Source organism: Camelus dromedarius, chromosome 8 (genome assembly GCF_036321535.1).
Source record: "Camelus dromedarius isolate mCamDro1 chromosome 8, mCamDro1.pat, whole genome shotgun sequence".
In the NCBI taxonomy this organism is placed as follows: domain Eukaryota; kingdom Metazoa; phylum Chordata; class Mammalia; order Artiodactyla; family Camelidae; genus Camelus; species Camelus dromedarius.
The window spans coordinates 28,702,927-28,722,525 of record NC_087443.1 but is presented as its reverse complement, the minus strand read 5'-3'; the positions used below and the strand labels follow the sequence as shown (position 1 = coordinate 28,722,525).

The 19,599-nt window shown below is 41.0% G+C and overlaps 1 protein-coding gene across 3 annotated transcripts in view; it reads left to right on the top strand.

Moving 5' to 3' along the window:
• LRMDA (leucine rich melanocyte differentiation associated) overlaps positions 1–19,599 on the top strand; it is a 1,083,787-nt gene that overhangs the window by 956,437 nt on the left and 107,751 nt on the right. Inside the window, exons 7-8 of one of the 3 annotated variants that reach the window (XM_064488023.1) lie at positions 7,749–7,830; positions 9,478–9,706. In XM_064488023.1, coding sequence (XP_064344093.1) covers positions 7,749–7,828 — 80 coding nt within the window. In that variant the 3' untranslated portion in view covers positions 7,829–7,830; positions 9,478–9,706. Of the gene's footprint in view, positions 1–7,748; positions 7,918–9,477; positions 9,707–19,599 lie in introns of those variants that run through there. The other 2 variants (XM_064488025.1, XM_064488024.1) reach the window with 2 other exon arrangements.

Below are 19,599 nucleotides of genomic sequence, written 5' to 3'. Positions count from 1 at the left end.
AATACTTCCTCAATGTAGAGAGGATGTTGAATGGCTCAGTCAGGTCGGGTAGGGCCACAGCAACTGCAGGTGGAGCTCAGGGCCCAGGGGCTCAAGGTGCGACAGTGGAGCTGGTTACTAGGGATCCACTCAAAAGTGCAGTTACCTCTTGCACATGCACCCGCCTTCCACATTTCCCACTGACAGATTATGCAAGGGAAAAGCTGGCCCTGCACTTCCTCATTCTCCTCTCTTCCCTCTCCTACCCCATTCTCCTCTTCTAAAATGACAAGCCTCATTTCTGCTGCCCTGGGAGCCCGGAGTGCCTTTTCCATAGGCTCTGGCTTGTCACCTGTCAACTTGTCTGCCTGCTCACGCAACCGTTTGTGCAACCTCCCCGGGTTGGGAAGCTGGCTTCTCAGCCTTGAATTCCTCTCACCTTCAGTACAGATTTTGCCAAGATACTTTCCCCGCTGACTGGTTTCCTTCCCCTGCTTTTTCCTTCCTTACAGACCTGCAGGTGAGACCTGACAGGGCCCAGCGTTTGTCTAAGGAGGCTGTATAATCTGTTTATCTCTCAGTGGCAAATGTAACCTTCCATCAGGCTTCACTGGAGGGGGCTGCACATTGGGGCCACATGTCCTTTTCTCAGAGGGACATGGTGCCTGGCACTTGTGCCAGCTTCCTTCAGGATCTGGATGCATCCTAAGCCTTGGTTAGGTGGCCTGTACTGTGTGTTTTTGAATGGTACTTGGTAGAAAGCAGCATATCACAACCCCACAGTTTAGATTCTGTCATGCAGCCAAAGTATTTACATTTGTCCTACGTCCTCTTCGTGCTAAAAATAAATAAAAACTACCATTTACTTTAATCTAGAATAAACATTGTTGACAGCAACTAAAGCTGCACATAATGCAATTTATCATGATGAATAAGTGACCGAAGATTTATATCTTGTTGGTATATTGAAAAATGCACAATTTCTCGGGAAGGAATTAGCCTTTGCAGCAATAATGAAAACAAAATAAAACTGAAGTGATCTAAAAATTACAGACAATAAAATGTGTCATCTAAACTTCACCAGAGGAGTGAAGTCTTCCTGTCACAATTTAGATCTGCAAGATTTTACTCAAGGAAATGTAACCTTGTGAAAATAAATGTCTTAGAGAGAGTTAGAAGATGTAACCGGTAAAATTTGATATTTGCCAAAAGCTGATTGAGGAATTTAACCTTAATGTAAGAAACTACATGGAAAAGAATTGATCCCATTGAAAATAAATTCAATAAAACCAAAGTGAAAATATTAAGCATCAAATATGGCTAAACTTTGAATTTGAAAGTTAAGGAATTAAGTTGGCTAAATGTTGTTTGCTCTGAAAGAAAAAGTACCAGTCTGGTTCATGGTTGCATTCATAAGCCTGAAGCCAAAGTGTCCTGGGGATCAACATGGCAGAATTCCAGTGTTCACCATTGCAGAACATCAGGGTCCATGGAGCAGGGTGAGAATATGCCTTACGGGGTTGTTTTGTATAATGAGGGAGAAGAGTTCAAAAGAGTGTGCTGGTTTGAGAAACGAGGGCACCTCCCTGGAGCAGCGTTGTTAAAGAGGTGGTCACTGTAGTCCTGAGGGTGGGCAGCGTGCCCACCACTGCAGAGAAGATGGAAGGAGCTCTGATGGGTGTTTTGGGGTTTAGCAGGCGTTGCAGGACCACAGCATCCCATTCCAGCCCAAGACACAGATTTATAAACTGAGGCACTTGCCGGAAGTCACACTCAGCCAGTTTGGGAGGGGAGCCTCCTTTTCTTTGTCCTTTCTACCTTTCTGTGGGTCAGGTGGAGAGCCTCTCCCTGTTTCACTTCTAACCTAAGGCTTCTCAGATGGGTCTGCAAATGAAGAAAAAATACCCCCACCCCCCACCGTGGAACAGGGACTTTGTCATCCTTCCACAAAAACTGCTCCCAAGCAAAGCCTTCCCTTAAGACCATTTTAAAATCTCTCCTTTTCATTTTGCTTTAGTATTTAAGTAGCTTACGCTGAAGGAGGATGTTGTGCGGGAGCCTGTAATTCCGCAGGCCCTGCTAAATCCTCTGTGTTAGCCACAGCAGAGCTGATAGTACATCACACAGGCTGACCTCAGGGTATTGCTCCAGCCACTTCTCAAGATCATAAAACATGGGTGTTTATTCCTTCCCAGTGCCCAGTTTGCTCAGGACCCGCACATAACAAAGACCAAGGAACGTGCTTTCTGGGGAACGTCCTTTCCCTGGGATGATGTTTACAGCTCTTAAGGCTGGATGATAGCGTTCAGTCCACCCCTCTTTCCAGCCAGACGTTGTGCTCGCTTTGTTTCTGTGGGAGAGAAGTGTTCAGTGCAGAAACCATATCAGTGTTGAGGAACTGAGGCTGTTGCCTTCTCTTACTTTGCCCTTGAATATTTAATCTGTTTATAGTTTTAAAACATTTCAAATGCCTGTCATCTCAAGAGAGGTTAAAGTATGAGTGTTGAACAGTCGAAATTCCTAACTTTGTGGATTTTGTTTAAATTGTGTACAGATAATTTTAATGGTATTAATTAATTTATGTAGTCACCAAATATTTCTTCAACACCTCCTTTGTACTAAGTACTGTTTCAAGCACTAGGTATTAGAAATTGGGTGAGAGGGTGTATTGCAGAGGTGACATGTTAATGGGTATGTGTAGTGTCACATGGAACCTTCCGTAATGGACTAGAAAGACTCTAAATACTCTTCCCTGTCACTGGGCCCACCCACCTCTTCACAACACTGTCATCACTTTCTTCAGAGGCCATGAGGAGTCCAGTTCCTTGCCTTCCTCATACAGACAGGAGAACCAGAGTTTCATAAGGTGCCCTCTGTCCCTCTCCTGTTTTGTAATGCTAATTGAAAGGTTCTGGTCTTCACAAACAGATTACAATCTGTTTCTCATTACACAGTTACTCTTATAAACCCTGGTGATATTAGCTTTTAAAACAGTGATGACCAAAACTAACATTAATAGTGATAATAAAATTGATACTTCCTTTACTTCACAAATATGAATTTTTTGGCCCAACCTGTACTCCATCATTTAATGTGTTTCTGTACTTGCATGAGAAAAGTGTATTACTCTTTCGCAACTAAAATACGAATGGTAGACCACTTCCTCTGATGTTGAGTCATTAGTTCTATTGAACATGGGGTGAAGAGACCGGAGCTTACGTCAAAGCTAGGGGGATGCAGCCTAATTAGTGGTAAGCACTTCCTCTCTTTGAGTATGAAATACAGGTTGCAGGAAAGTGAGTGGAAACTCACTCCTTAGGGATGTTGAGGTCCAGCAGAGCTTCCCTTCTGTATATTAAGAGAACATGGGCTGGATGGGTTTCAAGAGCTGACTTAGTCCAAATCAGATTTTGATTAAATGATTGGATCTGCCTCCTACAACAGGCAGTAGGGTCCCTGGCATCCTTATCTTTGTAAGAGAAACACTCGGACATGCTCGGTATTTATTTCAGAATTAAGGTGGGCCTCCAAGATATCTGGCCCCTTAACCTGATTTTACAAGTGGGGAAACCAGCCCAGTGAGGGAAAGGTGTGTGTACATGGTCACATAACTGTTAGGGGCAGAGCTGGGTTTAAATACGCATCTTTCCCCAGCTCCCCTTCTAAATAGATGGTAGGGCGAGGCCATCCAGGAGATCAGGGAGTCCTGAGGTCTTTGCTGTACTCTGCATAAGTATGCATAGACTTCCTCTCCAGGACACCCAGGGTTTCCCTCAGCAGTCTAGTATCCACTGTGCCGTTGGCATAGTAGTGCGTCCAAGAAAAGACATTGATTCCCACCCCCTCAGAAGCCCGAAGGTCCTAACTTAACATGCATAATTAGAGCACCCATTCCACTGGGGGAAGCATGTCAAAGATAAAGGATCTCTTTAAGACAGATTCTCCCCAATACCTTTTTTTTTCATAATTCTAGTTTTAAGAGTTTAAGGTGATGGCAGAGCTGGCTAGTTAAGAAAAATTAGGAGTCTCATTTGGCAGGAGACTGTTTCCCAGGGGACAGGGCACTCTCATTTTTCCAGGCCCTCCCAAGAGAAACCCTTGCCCAGACAGCTCCATGCCAGCCTGATGCACGACAAGCCTGCTTCACTTATTTCGGCCACAGCTAGGTATTTTAAGTGAAAACACTACATAGACCATTCAATGTTTTGTTCCCTCTCCGGTCGGTCCCAAGACATTGAGAGTTCCAGGGGAGACAAAGAGACTCTGCACTGCAGATGTAAAGGGAAACCACCCCCTTCTGAGTCGCACCCAGCCAGTCCCTGAATTCTGGCCTCGAAGCGCCTCCCCATCAAAACGTTCTATGCAAGCAAACAGTTCCGTCTGTAATTTGCACAGTGGATGGCAGAGCCCACGATGGCAGAAGAAAGGCCACAGGGAGAGCAGGAGAGAGGGAGAAGCACACAGCCACCACCTCACTCCATTTAGAGCAGATCCTATTATTTTACCCATAACCTTCATGGTAAAGTCTGAGGGCTGCACATGGACTAGGCTTTTTTCTTTTTTTCTTCCTTGTCCATGTTAATTTATTTATTAAGCACAAAAGCCCCATTTGGAGGGTAATCACTTCCCGGCTGTGAGCTCAGGTAGGCATCTCCACAGAGGCAACTGCTTGCTTCATTTAAGCAATTGTAGGCAGTCTGAGTTAACAAATTTCAGCCCATTTTAACTGTCGCTAGCCAACCCACCTTTCTCTCCAGGGGAGCACCAGCAGCCGGCTTTTTTCATCTTCGGCTGCCAGGCTGTCCCTATGCCGTGCCTTCCTTTGAGGAGCCCGCAGACAGAGAGCCTTCCCCTTTCCGGATTTTATTCAAGGTGACAGCTCCTCACAGGCCAGCGATCTGATCACCTCAAGAAGCCCAGATATCCGGGCGGGGAGGGGAATGTGGGTCTCCTCCTGCAAATTCCCAGTTTAGATTGACTGAGGGTTTCCTTAGCCCCCGCGACCCCCACTCTCTGACAGCACAGGGCTGCCAGGAACTTTGCAATAGCAGCGAGTTTGTGTAATGATGTCTGGGGAGAAAGGTTCTGCAGGAGCCGGCGAAGAAGACCCCAAGTGATAGGGAGTGATGTCAGCTTGCGTTAGAGCCGCAGACAGTGTTCGACTCTCCTTGGCATAATATAGCTCTGGTATCTCTGTCAGCATCTCTGTTTTCTGTCACCGCACACAATCCTGGGCCTGTCTGGAGCCCTGACAGTGTCTTTTCAGATCAGGTTATTGCCAGCACAGAGACGAGCTCTGCTCCCCACCACACAGCCCCTGTGTTTGAAGTCGGCCCTCTTGTCATTAGTGCACTTGATGTCTATTTAAATCTGAAGGTGAGTGCGGTATCTGTGTTCCCGTCAAGAGATCATTGACAATATTAATACCTCGTGTCCTTGCCTCATTTTCCAAGCTCTGACACTTCGCCACAGTCTCCTGCATTCATCACACAGCCTTCTCTCACCGGGGTGTCTATAAACATTCTTACTTCCAGGCCCAAAGGAACAGGGCAGGCTTTAAAAAGGACTTTTACCAATGCCAACCAGAAAGAAGGGCTGGGGAATGTGGCTCAGATCTCTTCACTTCCCTCCACCTTCCAGCTCATGTTTAGAAGTATCCAGTCTGCTTCTAGGAGAGCCCTGCTGTCCAGGTTGTGTCTCGGCAAGGTCCCTCTGCAGTTGAGGTTTACCACGAAGAGAGCACAGAGAAAAGAAATTCAATCCCAAATGAGCTGGAGAGTTTCCCGGAGAGAATGCGCCCGCTGGAGGGGTTTTGTTGAGTGTGTGCTTTCATTCTTTTACTCAAGAGAAAGACTAAGTTCTTTATAATATCTGACAGTCCTATCCATTCCTTTTTATAAAAATTCATGCTGTCCTGGTGCTGTAGAAAGAAATTAACATCCCTCGGCCTCATCCTTGCAGATTCTTGAGAGTTTGTTGGAATCAGTTACGTTTAAGGATTTTCAGAAACTTCGGAGACACTCCCACCCAAGCCTGTAGGGGATGCTGTTCCTGGAATGCAGCCCCAGCACCCAGGCCCACAGACTTGTCCTCCCACTGGTGACGATATTAGCACCACTTCAGGTGCTACGTAATTCAGCAACATAAAGGCAGCGGCTCAGTGCCAATAGCCAAAAGAGTAATTTAGGCCCTGAGAAGGGTCTAGGGAGGTTTCATCCAAGCACAATGTTTCCAGGCACCAGACCAATACTGAACAGCAGAACTTGGGGGACTGGGGGCCAAGGAGAAAGCATGGCCAAAGGGGAAGAGTGGTCCCCAGTGAATTTGCTCAGGGAGACGTGGCAGGAAGTGGAGGTGATGAGAGCGAGCCCAAGGCCTGTCTGGGGGCCATGGAATGATGTCATTCTTTCCCAATTAATCGACTTGCAGGGATTCTGTGACCCCGGCCATTCCCAGCTTTGTCGCAAACCGTCCAAACCATGGAGCATCTGCCTTTTGTTTAGATGTTTCTAAGAGTCACTTTTAATCCTTGTTGAAGGATGAGATCTAAAGTTCTGTAACAGAGAAACATCTGTACCATCACCAAAATGTTTACCATGTAGGACTTCTGATGTGAAGGACCTGTATAATTTCAAGTGCTAATTTATCCGAAATGAACAATAGATGGTAACTGTTGGTTTCGCACTCTCAAAGTAATGGGGGAAAAATCATGCATATAGGTAGCTATTTTTACAGACAGATTTGTAGCTGGTGAATTTATGTTTATGGACACTTCTTTTTTTTTTTTTTTCTGGTTGTGCACACTTCAGAGACTCAAGGACTGTTAGCAATAAGACAGCTCTGTGAAGCTGAGTTTTAAGTCAGTTTTTCTACAATTAGAAGGAAAAAAAAAAAACCCAAGGTGGCAAAAAGCAAATTGTTGTTACAAATATTTTCTTGGAAAAACTGATTTTCCTTAATAACCCTACAGAGCTGTCAGAATAGCTATAGCAGGTGATTTCTTATGGATTTTTGTATTACTTACTGAGTTGATTAAAAGGTTTGACCTTAATCTGTGGGCATTGTTTATAGTTAAGTTCTCCTACGATCTCCTTGAATGTCAGGAAGGCTGTATATGGAGCCACAAAATTATTTAAAATAAAACTGAAGATGAAAATGAAATGCAGTCCTGGGAATATAACTCAGGACCCCTGTAGGAAGAAGCCATTTAATGTCAGAGGCTCCTGTTACTTTCTGTGTGGTTTTTGTCAACACCACCACTCTTCCGTAATCATTATGGACTTGATGCTTCCTGGGATTTGGAAGGTTCTCTCTGGAAGTGAACAAAACTGCTTTGTGATAAAGGATTTAAACATAGTCGCATTCTGAGACGATTGTTTTATATCCTTTGTTTGGGCTGGGCCCATCTTTAAACTCTTAATTTCCCATTTTTAGAAACTCTACTAAGAGAACTTGGAGAGAGGGAAATGTTGTGCTTTTTTTTTTTTTTCAAGAATTGACCAAACTAGTAATTGGCTAAACATTGTCTAAAATGTAAGAGAGAAATCATGCGGAAAAATTGTTATTCCTAGGAGCCTGTGCTCTGGTGACATTTTACTTGAATGTCAACTCTGAGGACAAGAAAGTAGAGCCCTTCCCTTCTCGGGCTTTGTGCACGTGCCACCACCCGTCAGGTCTGTGAGGGTATTGCACTTCTGCTTTGCAGCACTTGTACTTTCTTGCCACACTAATTGCGCCAGCTGTAATGATGTGTTTCCTTTTATTTGCAGGTGTCCTGGGAAAGTGTCGCTATGTTTACTACGGGAAAAACTCGGAGGGCAACAGGTTTATCCGAGATGACCAGCTCTGAAGGCAAGTTCTCTATGCCTTAGCCACTGACATGAAAGGAAAAGGGAAAAGGGAAAGCAGAAATAAAGATAGAGCGAAACAAAACAACAATGGCCCACATTGCCTCTCTGTGGGAAGGCTATGTATGGCTTCAGCTTTTGGTACCTTCTGCTGACTTTGCCAGGCCTGTCAAGATCATCCTTCTGCCTTAGACTGAGTGGTCGCATAGAGATTGACGTGATTGCCCTTAAGCAGGTCTCATCCACCAGGGTGATAGACAGCGGTGGCGAAGCACCAGGGCTGACAGGATGAACACCATGATAGATTGCCTGGTCCCTCTGCTGCTCACAGGGGAGAAAGGTCACACCTGGGGCCTCCCCGAGCATGCTCAGTGGCTGCAGTGAGAGACCGTGTCTTTAGCTTGCCTATTGATGCCATTGTGCTCTGGGTTTGTTTTCAGTGAAACAGTCCCAGTTTAGAGGAAGGCTCTTCTCCCTTATTTCTCTTACATCTTAAATCTCTTGTATTCTGCATAGCGCCCCCCACCCCACCCCCACCACCCTTTAGCATCTTTATCACAGGCAATGCATGTCAGTTTGCAGTTTTTCGGAGAACAGAAGAGGTCAGTTCTTAGCCAGGTCATACATTCATGGCCATACTCCAGTCTTGGAGTAAAGTGCTTTCCCTAAATCCCTGACTACAAAAGCACGAACTTTATTATATTTTGTTCATTTCTAAATGCACTTCCTACCCTAAATACTAGGCAGTGTCAGGCATCTTTCCCAACACCAGGTTCTGGTTGTACCAGCGACTCTTATTTATTTATTTTTAACCACACACCCTCCCAGCTGTGTCTATGGCCATATTTGTGTGTGGAGCTAGCTTGCTCCTTTGGGTGCTATTCAAAGGTAGGGAGGTGATAAAAGATAGAGTGATAGGTCAGGAAGTTAAGAAGGAAAGGGGAGACTGTAGAAAACACCCTAAAAGGAAACAAACAGTTTTTAGGAAAAGGCACAAGCCCTTTGAATTGGGTGTACTTCCCAGGACCTCTCAGTTGTGAAATCCATAGTTTGTTAGGTGTTCTCTATGCACCTTTGGCTATCTTCCAGCCCTAATGTTACAAGGGGGAAAAAAGCATGGTCATACTGGTTGTGAGGCTAAAATTCCACCGAGAATACTGTGCACCAGTAGAATCACTCTTAGAAGATGCTTGAAAGGCTTGTTGCCCTTGACACAGTAGCATTTCTTTTTGCTTCTGTTTAGACCAGGTGTTCATTGTCCTGAGTGTCCCAGTATTAGGTTAGTTTGAGGACAGAAAAACCTGAAAGAGAATTCTTCCCAGGTATAGATATCAAAGGACTAGGAAGCTGCTGTGTTAAAAGTCTTCAAGGACTCAGAACCCAAGACACCCAAGAAGAACCTGCCTTCTCATTTCTAGTCCATTTCCACGGCCTCTGGCCTGTTGAATCAGCACAGTCCTTGAATGACTTGTGCTGGGGCTGGCAGGAGTCCCTCCCGTAGATTATGCAACCTCTGGTTATCAGCTATTGAGACAAATTTAGACTAAAATCCTTAAGACCATTCATAATTAGAGGATATTGAATGTTTGGCTTTATCTCTTAAATCCATTAATAACTAGAGCTGAGTACCTTTTCTCTATTTGCTCTACAGAACAGCACTGGAGGAGTGCTCTGAGTTAGCTGTATTCAGTCCCACCCTGGTTCTTTGTTTGGAGGCAGCAGCACATGTTCTGTCCATGGCACATTACGGGCAGCCAGAGTTCTGAGCAAGGGCAGCGAGACTAGTCCAATGTCACATCCAATCTAGCGGCACATATATCCTTGTCTTTATAAAAGGCTTTAACCCTGCCTCAAACAATAAAAAAGCACTTGTGAACTGACCACAGAATTTTTCCATCTTTATTTTTCTTACTTGTTTACTTTTCTTAATGTCAGATCCATTTGTATCACACACAAGAATGTCTCCTTCCATGTGAGCTTTGGAAGCAAAAAATATTTTTGGAGTGAGTTATTGACCACATTGTTTCCCTCTCTTTGGGTTGTTTATTGTCTTCCAAAATGGTGTAATAACTTTAATTGAGATTAGCTTTAATTATAATTTACGTAAAGGCTATCACTACAGTCTATTCATCTTAATGACAGAATTAGCTTGAGTTTTGTTTCTCTTAAAAAGGGATAATGATAATGAATTAGTGTTGGGTTGTGGACAGTTCCACTGTTTGCTAAGCAAGATTTGCTGTGCTCAAGTTAGACTCTGGTCTAAATTGGCAGAGGGGGAAGCGTTGTTGCATGCTTATCTTAAATCCGTAGGAATTTCCCAAACCTTGTTTGTCAGAGAAGAGAATTAGAAGATAATAAATTCAATCCAAGCTGAGACATATTTCATACCCTCTTCCACCCCTTGGTCTTTTCTGCTTTTTATCCTGTTCCACTGAGCTTTCTCTTTGGGGATCATGGTGCCAAACCTCCCTGTGTCCTCTCTCCCAGGACACCCATCTGACTTCAGAACCCCCTAGGGTCGAGGCTGTCCTGGAGTCCTCTGTTGCCTCAGCAAAGTCAAGGTGGACTGTCTCTTTCCTAAGTAACGTTATTTTATAGAACAGTTTGTTCCTGGGGGAGTAATGTTTTAGGTTGTGGGGAATCCTATTAAAAGTACAACTATTACAATCACTTGCTTTTACTTTTACCAGCCTTGCTCGTAAACCCTCCATCTGTTTGTTGCTTTAAATAGAGGAACATTATAAGAGATTATCACTCGATCAGGCTGCACATCTTGAGTGTTGTGCATTTTCACATATTCACGTATACTGAGGAATAAAAGAAAGCAAGCCACACATTCTGGATGAAAGGATTTTTTGTTTGTTTTTTCCATTTTGTTTTGTCTCTGTATGTTTTCCAGCAGAGATGTATCTTGCATGTTTTCAAGGGAAAATGTCTTTCTGGCTGCTTCTAAGAAATAACCTGGCTTTCTTTCTCATCTTTGTTAATATGCAGATCAAAAACAAAGCTCAGGGCTCTTTTCATCAAAACAGTAACAGTGTTCAGTGGTTACTCCTCACAAGAGCATTGTAAGTCAGATCTGTGTCACTGCCTGACGCCTCGGGTGGATGACGTGGGGCCCGCTGGGACCCTTCCATGTTGTCCATACAGCGCGGCCAATGGACAGCACAGAAGAAGTGTGACATTCACCATCTGCTTTTTTCCATTCTCTTTCCAAGAAGAAGCTTTCACCCAAAAAGGCTGTGAGCATTACTTGATTCTGATCTCTCTAACTTCTCTAAATACCATGATAAAAATTATTGTGACCAAGAACTGGAAAGGGAAGTGAGACCAGAGGGTCACAGAGCATATTGGCTACTTGTTTGCGTGACATACAGATCACCAGCCTTTGGTGGAGGACTGTAGGTTACCTCTAGTGCAGCAGCAAACACTGAAGGGATTTAAATATTAGCATATGCTAATTTTTCTCAAGTGATGTGGATTGGGGCAATTTAGGACAAGAGAGTTCCTAAGAAAGAAGAGGAACTTCTAAGTATGGAATGTGCCTAGGGGCGAGTTGCTAAAGTCAGGATGATGTCAGTGGTAATAAATCGAATTATGCCAAAGGAGAGCACAAAGCAGAGCTTGGAGCAGAATTAAGTGTGGATTTTTAGTGGACCGGGGTGTAAGGAGCTGAGAGAATAGTGACAAAAGACTGTTTATGCCAATTAGAAGATTTGCTGATGTTTAGCACTGTAGTGTGTTGAGTGGTATTTTCTTCTTGAGAGTAGTGGTGGCACCATTCAGTGCTGGTTTACAAGATTGCCTCAAACAGTGAAACAGTGAGGCAAAGGTGGATGACAAAGCACTGTGGGAATAAGTGATCATATGTGTGATGGCCACTTGTGGATGAAGGTGACTACTGTTTGTGCCTGATAGTCCACAAAAACCAGCATCCTCAGGTAAACTCCCTAGTGGGGCTGAAGATGCTGACAGTAGGATTACTGTGTCTGGGAGTAGGTGGTAGAATAATAACTGTAGGAGGAGTAGATAACACCTCAGTGCAACTAGGTCACCTGAATTAATGGGTAGAATTTTCTGGAAATAATGAATGTTTATATTTTGTCAATCAATTATGTTAAATCAACTTTTTCTTCTCCATATTGGAATAACTCCTTCAATCTTAGAAACTGGGATGAATTTGAAATTCACTGGGGATCATCTCCTTTAGATAATCTCCTTTAGTAACTTTTCAATTTGACTATTTGTAATGAGAGGGACAGAGGTACCTCTTAGTGGAATTATGGCGTCTTGAAATAGGTAAGAGTTAATATGTATTATCTGTTTACACAGGTTATGTTTGTTAAATAATCATTTAAAAAATCATAATTCAGTGGTACTATAAAGAAATTACATTTGGAAAAATGTTCAGTTCTTTTGCCCATTTTTTTAATCAGGTTGTTAGGTTTTTTTGATACTCAGTTGTATGAGCTATTTATACATGTTGGGTATTAATCCCTTGTTGGTCATATTTGCAAATATTTTCTCCCATTATGTAGGTTGTCCTTTTGTCAATACTTTGCTGTGCAGAAGCTTTTAAGTTTTGTTGGGTCCCATTTGTTTATTTTTGCTTTTATTTCCTTTACTTCAGGCGACATATCTAAAAAAATACTACTGCGATTTAGGTTGGTGTTCTGCCTAAGTTTTCCTCTAAGAGTTTTAAAGTAGCTGGTCTTACATTCAGGTCTTTAATCGATTTTTAATTTATTTTTGTACATGGTATTAAAGAATGTTCTACTTTGTTTCTTTTTTTTTTTACATACAGCTGTTCAGTGTTCTCAGCATTATTTATTGAAGAGACTGTCTTTTCTCCATTGTATGTTCTTGCCCCCTTTGTCATAGATTAATTGACTGTCGGTGTGTGGGTTTATTTCTGGGCTCTCTATTCTGTTCCATTGATCTATGTGTCTGTTTTTGTGCTGGTACCACAATGTTTTGATTACTGTGGCTTTGTAGTACAGCCTGACGTCAGAGAGCATGATTCCCCCATCTCTGTTCTTTCTCAAGATTGTTTTGGCTATTTGGGGTCCTTTGTGTTGTAATACAAATCTTAAAATTATTTGTTCTAGTTTTATTAAAAATCCTCTTGCTGTTTTGATAGTGATTGCATTAATTCTGTAGAATGCCTTGAGCAATATGGTCACCTTAACAATATTCATGCTTCCAGTCCATGAACACATCATATCTTTCCATCTGTTTGTGTCATCTTCAATTTCTTTCATTAATGTCTTATAGTTTTCCATAGACAGATCTTTAACCTCCTTAGATAGGTTTATTCCTAGGTATTTATTCTTTAGATGTGATTGTAAATGGGATTGTTTCCTTAATTTTTCTTTCTGATATTTCATTGGTAGTGTGTAGAAATGCAACAGATTTCTATGTATTAATTTTGTATCCTGCAGCATTACCAAATTCATTGATGAGTGCTAGTAGTTTTCTGGTGGTGATGTGTTTAGGATTTTTTTTATCTGTAGTATCATGTCATCTTCAAACAGTGACAGTTTTACTTCTTCCTTTCCAATCTAGATTCCTTTTATTTCTCTTTATTGCTTTGATTTTTAATGTTATTACTATTTAACTGAATCTTCCATGAAAAAATGTACTCTAACTTCTACCATATTATTTAAAGTTTTTCAGTCTATTATTTTGTTAGAAAAGTTTTTCTGGGCTTATTAAAACTTAAAGCAGTAACAGTGACAGATAAAAAATCTTCTAAGATATTTTAACTGATGACTTGACTTATCAGAAAGAATCACCAAGTCCTTCTAAATAGCCTGAAATGTGTGTGTGACTGTGGGTGTGTGGGGGTGTGTGTGATTGTAGGATCTGAGTAGAGAACTCCTATGACAGATGTAAATAATTTTCCAACTTTTTTGTGAACTCTGGAATAAGTCAGCTTTTACTCCTTTTACCGTGTTACACAGAAAAATGTACCTGTTTCATACCTAATTAATATATACTTTGTGCCTGTCTTTCACATGAATTAATGACCTAGTTTTCATGACTTGCCTAGGCTCTGGAAAAATAGTGTTATGATGTTTTTGCTTTTCCCCCCTTCTAGACCTTTGAAACCTAATTTGAACATAACAAGATTATGGTTCAGAGTATAACAGAGCAATTTTGTTTTGATTAGATAATATTTTTGATACCTAAGGGAAAATAGGTACATGAGTTATTTCAGAAAGTTAATAAATAAAACCAAGTTGCATTCATAGACTATCTGTATTTCCCTATATATGTACATTCCTTGCCAAGATCCATACTTCCCTGTTTGCATATAAAGGCAGTCTATCAAAAAATGACTCCTTTATCTGCAGAGCTATAGCATGTAATCCACATTCTGTAGCCACACTGATTGTCTCTATGTTGTCTCAAACATACTCATGACTGTCTCAAACATAATCAATGTAGGGGCATGCTTCAAAATGGAATACTTTTCTCTCCTCGTCTTTTAAAACTTTACTTTGTATACCCACTGAGAATGATCCACTTTCAAAGGATCACATTACAGTGTAAAAGGTTTGGACTTAATATTCCCATATATTCCTTGAAGATCTAAGAATATGATGATAGAGGTTACTATCACAAGAAAAGTCAGTGTAGATATCTGCGCAAATTAGATTTAAGTACTGCCTAGCAAATTACAGTTAACTGAAAAAAATAAAATCTCAACTCCAATTTATTAGCCAGGCTTATAGGTTTACACTTCTGAATATTTGCATATATAATATTGATAAAGGATATTGACTTATATTAAGATGGATGTTGCAACCCTCTTTTGGCAGTTCAGTCCGTGGGCCACTTTATTGGGCAATTTTATTACAGGCTTCTTGGCTCTGTTTTATTCATGGACATATATGCATATGCATATATGATTAAAACATATGCATGTTATAAACGTATACCTTGTTTTTCCTAGAATTATTTTATGATATAAATATTTAATCAAGTGCAATAGCCATTTTATTAAAATGTAGTAGTCAAGAAACTAGATAAAACATATATGGAGGACACTTGTAAGTGCAAAGTGGCTCTAATTAATTAAAAAACTAACATTTGCATGTGCTTCTCTTTTTTTCCCACCCTTACTGGGTCACTGATTTCTCAAGAAATACTTTCTAAATAATTCCATGGTTCAGGTTGTCCTCTCAGGTTTTGAAACTGTCTTTAAAAACCATGCTAGTCTATGTTTGTAATAATGCACTTTGGGATGCGCTCACTCCACAAATAATTTCTGGACCCCTTCAGTATGTGAGAAATTAGAAATTCAAGAGTAAGCAGAGGATGCCTTACTCTTGGACAACTTCTATCTGGAGGAGATTGATACACACACAAATAATCACTATATGCTGAAATAATCACTGTATGTGATAGGCACAAAATTAAGAGATTGCACCAAAGAGCTACATGAATTAAGGCCCAGAGATGATAGTGAGAAGTTAATTCCAAATGTAACCATAATCCAACTGTGTCTACAGTTAACATCTTGATCCCAGCTGCCATCATTTCTTACCTGAATCATTCATCCTTGCTATGTCCTTACCAGTCTCCTGATTCTACTCTTGCCTTCCTACAGCCTATTCTTGGCAGGGAGGCCAGTGCAATTCTTTAAAAAATACACTAAATCACGTCCTTTGGCTTCCCTGCCTACTTCCCACCACTGATTTCATATCCCACTTGGAGTAAAAGCCAGAGTTTTTACAAGACCTTACATGGGCCTTATATGATCTGCTCTAGAGAAATCAGTGTCCCCATAGCCGTGACAGCGAGGCAAAAATAACTGCAAATGTCATTTCCCACCGCTCTCCCCTCTCTCTGTTGCAGCCACACTGGGCAGTAGTAGGCTTTGTACTTGCCATTCAAATCTTTGCTCAAGTGCCACCTCATCAGAGAGGCCTCTGGGACCACTCTATCTGAAGTAGCACCCTGGCCCCCATCACACTCCACTTACCTTGCTTTGTTCTCCTCTGCTGTGCTTGGCACCACTTGACATACATTTACTGGGGGCGTATTTTTTTGTCCAAACGAAGGGAAGGACTTGTTTTGGTCTGAGGCTAAAGGGTGCCTTGCATGTACAGGCACTCAATAAAATTATTTTATGAATGAATGAAAGAATGGTTGCAGTTTACAGAGGCCCATCAGGCTGTGTTTACAGACATATTATTGCATATTAAACAGGATGAGTCTCATCAAAGGGATTTTCCCCTGAACATTTTCCACTCCTTGTCTTTAACCTAGATCAAGCAAACTACTTTATTCCGTCTCAGAACAATGTACAAGGTGGAGGCATGAAACATCGGCAATGGAGATGGGTTAACCAACGAAGCAGGAAAGGAAAGTGAATGTCAGGAAACAGAATGACAAGACGTTTGCAGCAGCTGGAACTTGGGTGGACTTGAGATGCACATCAGATGTGTAGGGCCCTCTCGAGTCATACCCCATGCAGCCAGCAGGCTGTGCGGATTTAGTTGTGGACACACGTGTGTGTCCTGGATCAGAGACTGTATGTGCAGAAGTGGAAGTTTTTCTCTTTTCTTATATACCATTACAGTAACAAAATATATACAAAGCAAGATTAAAAGAGAAATTGAAAGGCAGGGTAGTAATTTTTATAAAACTAATGCTTCTCAGATATTATTAAATTAATATTTTATCCAACATGAATGGAACTAACTTATTTTAACTTTTTAATGTAGCCTCAAAACTTCCTCAAAAGTTTGGATAGGTGACTGTAAAATAATGAGATATTTTTCCTGTCAGGAATAGGGTACAGCATTTATGACTCTGGTTAAGTAATGGTCATTATCACTTACACAAATGACATAAAGACTTTTTACATGTATTAATTAATTTAATTACATAACAACCCCATCAGGTCAGTGCTCTTATCCCCATTTTAATAATAAGGAAAGTAAGGCCCTGAAAGGCTCAATACTGTGGACTGGGTCACGTACAGGTAGTAGTTGCAGATTCCAGGATGTTAGTTAACTCTGGTTTTCTGGGTCCAGAGTCCATGCTCTTCGCTGCTGCAATGTTTTGTGAAAGGCATTCTCTTACTTTGTAAAATTCACGTTTTTCTGATGATGGAGATATTGCTTAAAACTGTTTTGAAACTCTTTTAGAACAAATTTTAGAACTTTTACAAACCATTCATAAGATGAGGCTAAGTGAGAACAAAAAGAAAAACAGCATTCCATAATTCTATGACTCACTTCATTCTCTGGGATAAAAATTTTTTTAAAGCACACTATAAATAAATCCAGGTTACCTTCAAGTGAAAAATACTTTGTATAATGTAAAATTTTTGAAGACTTTGTATGAACACGTGGCATAATGTCTTGAAAGAACTAATTGCCTAGAAATCTCACATCCTGGTTTCCGCTTTAGGTCAGGCAATCATTTGTTGTGTTTAAAGTCTGGGAAAACTCCATCTTAGCAGATGGTTGTGAGTGCTGCCCCAGAACCAAAAGGCCCAGGTTCTCTTTCTGCTCTGTTCCCCCTTTGCTCCTCTGGCTGATCTTCACTTCCTGTGCCAGGTAAAGGAGGAAGTAGAAACTGTCCAAAGGCAGCTGAAGCCAACACCATTGGAGATAGAGGGGATCACCCATGTCTCTCCAAACTTGGAATTTAGTGATTTTGTGAGATATGCTGTATATGAAAGTGCTTTGCAAAATGAAGTGTTACTGGGGTGTAAATAATTACATGATAAACTGAAAATTCTGAAGGCATTTTCAAAAAGGAAATTTGGAAAATGTTTTAGGTGATCAATTTCAATCTTGGAGTCAAGGCATAGTCTCTCAAGTTGACTACTTTGAAACAGACCGAAGAATGATGTTTACGTCATTCCTAGAATGGGGATGCTGAAGTCTGTCACCATTTTATAGCTGAGTTTCATACACTCATTTGTATACTGCTTTAGTGTTGGGTAGACTTCATGGGTGGTATTTTTCATGTGTCATATCTTCCCTTGGTAATAGTCATTTATGGCTTTGCACTTACTTTATGTAGTCACCATAATTAGAAGGAATGAACTTAACATTTTTTCTAGTTTCTGTTTATTCACCAAAGCTGAATAAACTAGGGTGAGGCAAGCCAGGCACTCACCTTGGGTACAAATGTAAGTGGGCACCAAAACTCTCAGTAATCAAAATAAATAATACTTTAATGCAATATCTTTAAAAAAAATTAGTATAAAACATTTCATGATGAACAAGACAATCACATGTTCAATAAAAACGTTTCCTTTTGCCCAGGCTCCAGTTTGGCTCTGCACAGCACTATATTAACCTATTCTGTTTTATCCTTAGAGCATCAAAGCCAACAAACACACTTTCTATGTCTCATGCCCTGTGCTTAAGTAGATGCTTATAAGCTAGACCAGCATGTTTTCTATGTAATCACTCAGAAATTCTCCTTTCCCTTCTTGCTTCCCATGTGTTTTATCTGTTCTTGTGTCTCTGACTCTATATTCCTTGCTGTATGTCTGACTTAGTGCCACTTCTAATTTTGACCATTAATTCTAGTTTAGTTTTACTAATTTTCCAGACATTCTTCCTGGCCTGACTCTTCTACCTTAAGTCTTGACACTTCTATCCAGACCTTTACTTGCCTTAATCCTTTGATGTCCGCAGTTGCCTTGGATAACACATTTCATTTCAGACTACTGTAACCCCAATCCTAACTTGGTCACACACCTTGGGGAAGATTGGGAGAAATTTGGACATCACTTATTTGATGTATATTTTAAAATCCTTAGTCCTGTCAACACTTAACACTGGTTTAATTTACAGCTAAAAATTCTGAACTGTGGTTTGTAACTGGCATCATTACTGCAAGCTAAGTGTTATCTGTGATGGTTTCTCTTATGTTTACATTTTACCCATTTAGCTATTAAAAGCAATCCCCAGTGGTTTTTTAGTTCTCATGAAAGTTGTTTTCCTCTTCTACACAGTTTGGAAGAAACTGGGAAAAACTATGGGCTTTTGTTTGTCAGTGCCTGTATGTGAGAATGAACACCACATTTGCCTGTTCCCTCCTAATTATAAAGCACTATTTCTCCCCACCTAAGGAGGCCTGAGAACTAGTGTATGTATGTATGTACATAAATGTGGGTATGTGTGTTATATACATAATCCCTTCTCTTTATACTAGTGGTTCCATATGCAATGTTCTACACCCTCTTTCTTTTCTACTTAACATCCCTAAGGAACAAAATGGATGATGTCAATGTTATGTGTCAACTTGACTGGTACAGTTGCCCAGGTTATATCTAGATGTCTCTGTAAAGCTGTTTCTGGATGAGATTAACATTTGAATTGGTGGACTCAGTAAAGCAAATTTCCCTTCCCAATGTGGGTGAGTATCATCCAATCCATTGAGGGCCTGAATAGCACAAAAGGTAGAGGAAGGAGGAATTTGCCCCTTTATTTCTGCCTCACTGCTTGAGCTGGACATCTCATATCTTCTCCTGCCCTTGGATTGAGATTTACCCACCATTGGTTCTTCTGATTCTCAGACCTTCAGATTTGGGTTGAGTTTCATCACCTGCTTTCTTAGGTCTCCAACTCACAGATGGCAAGTTTTGGATTTTTCAGGCTCCATAGTCACATTAACCAATTCTGTATAAGAAATATTTATCTATATCTATAGATATAGATATATCTTACTGACTGTGTGTCTCTGGAGAACCCTAACTAATACGGATGGTATATTACTGCTAAAAGAGATGCTGAAT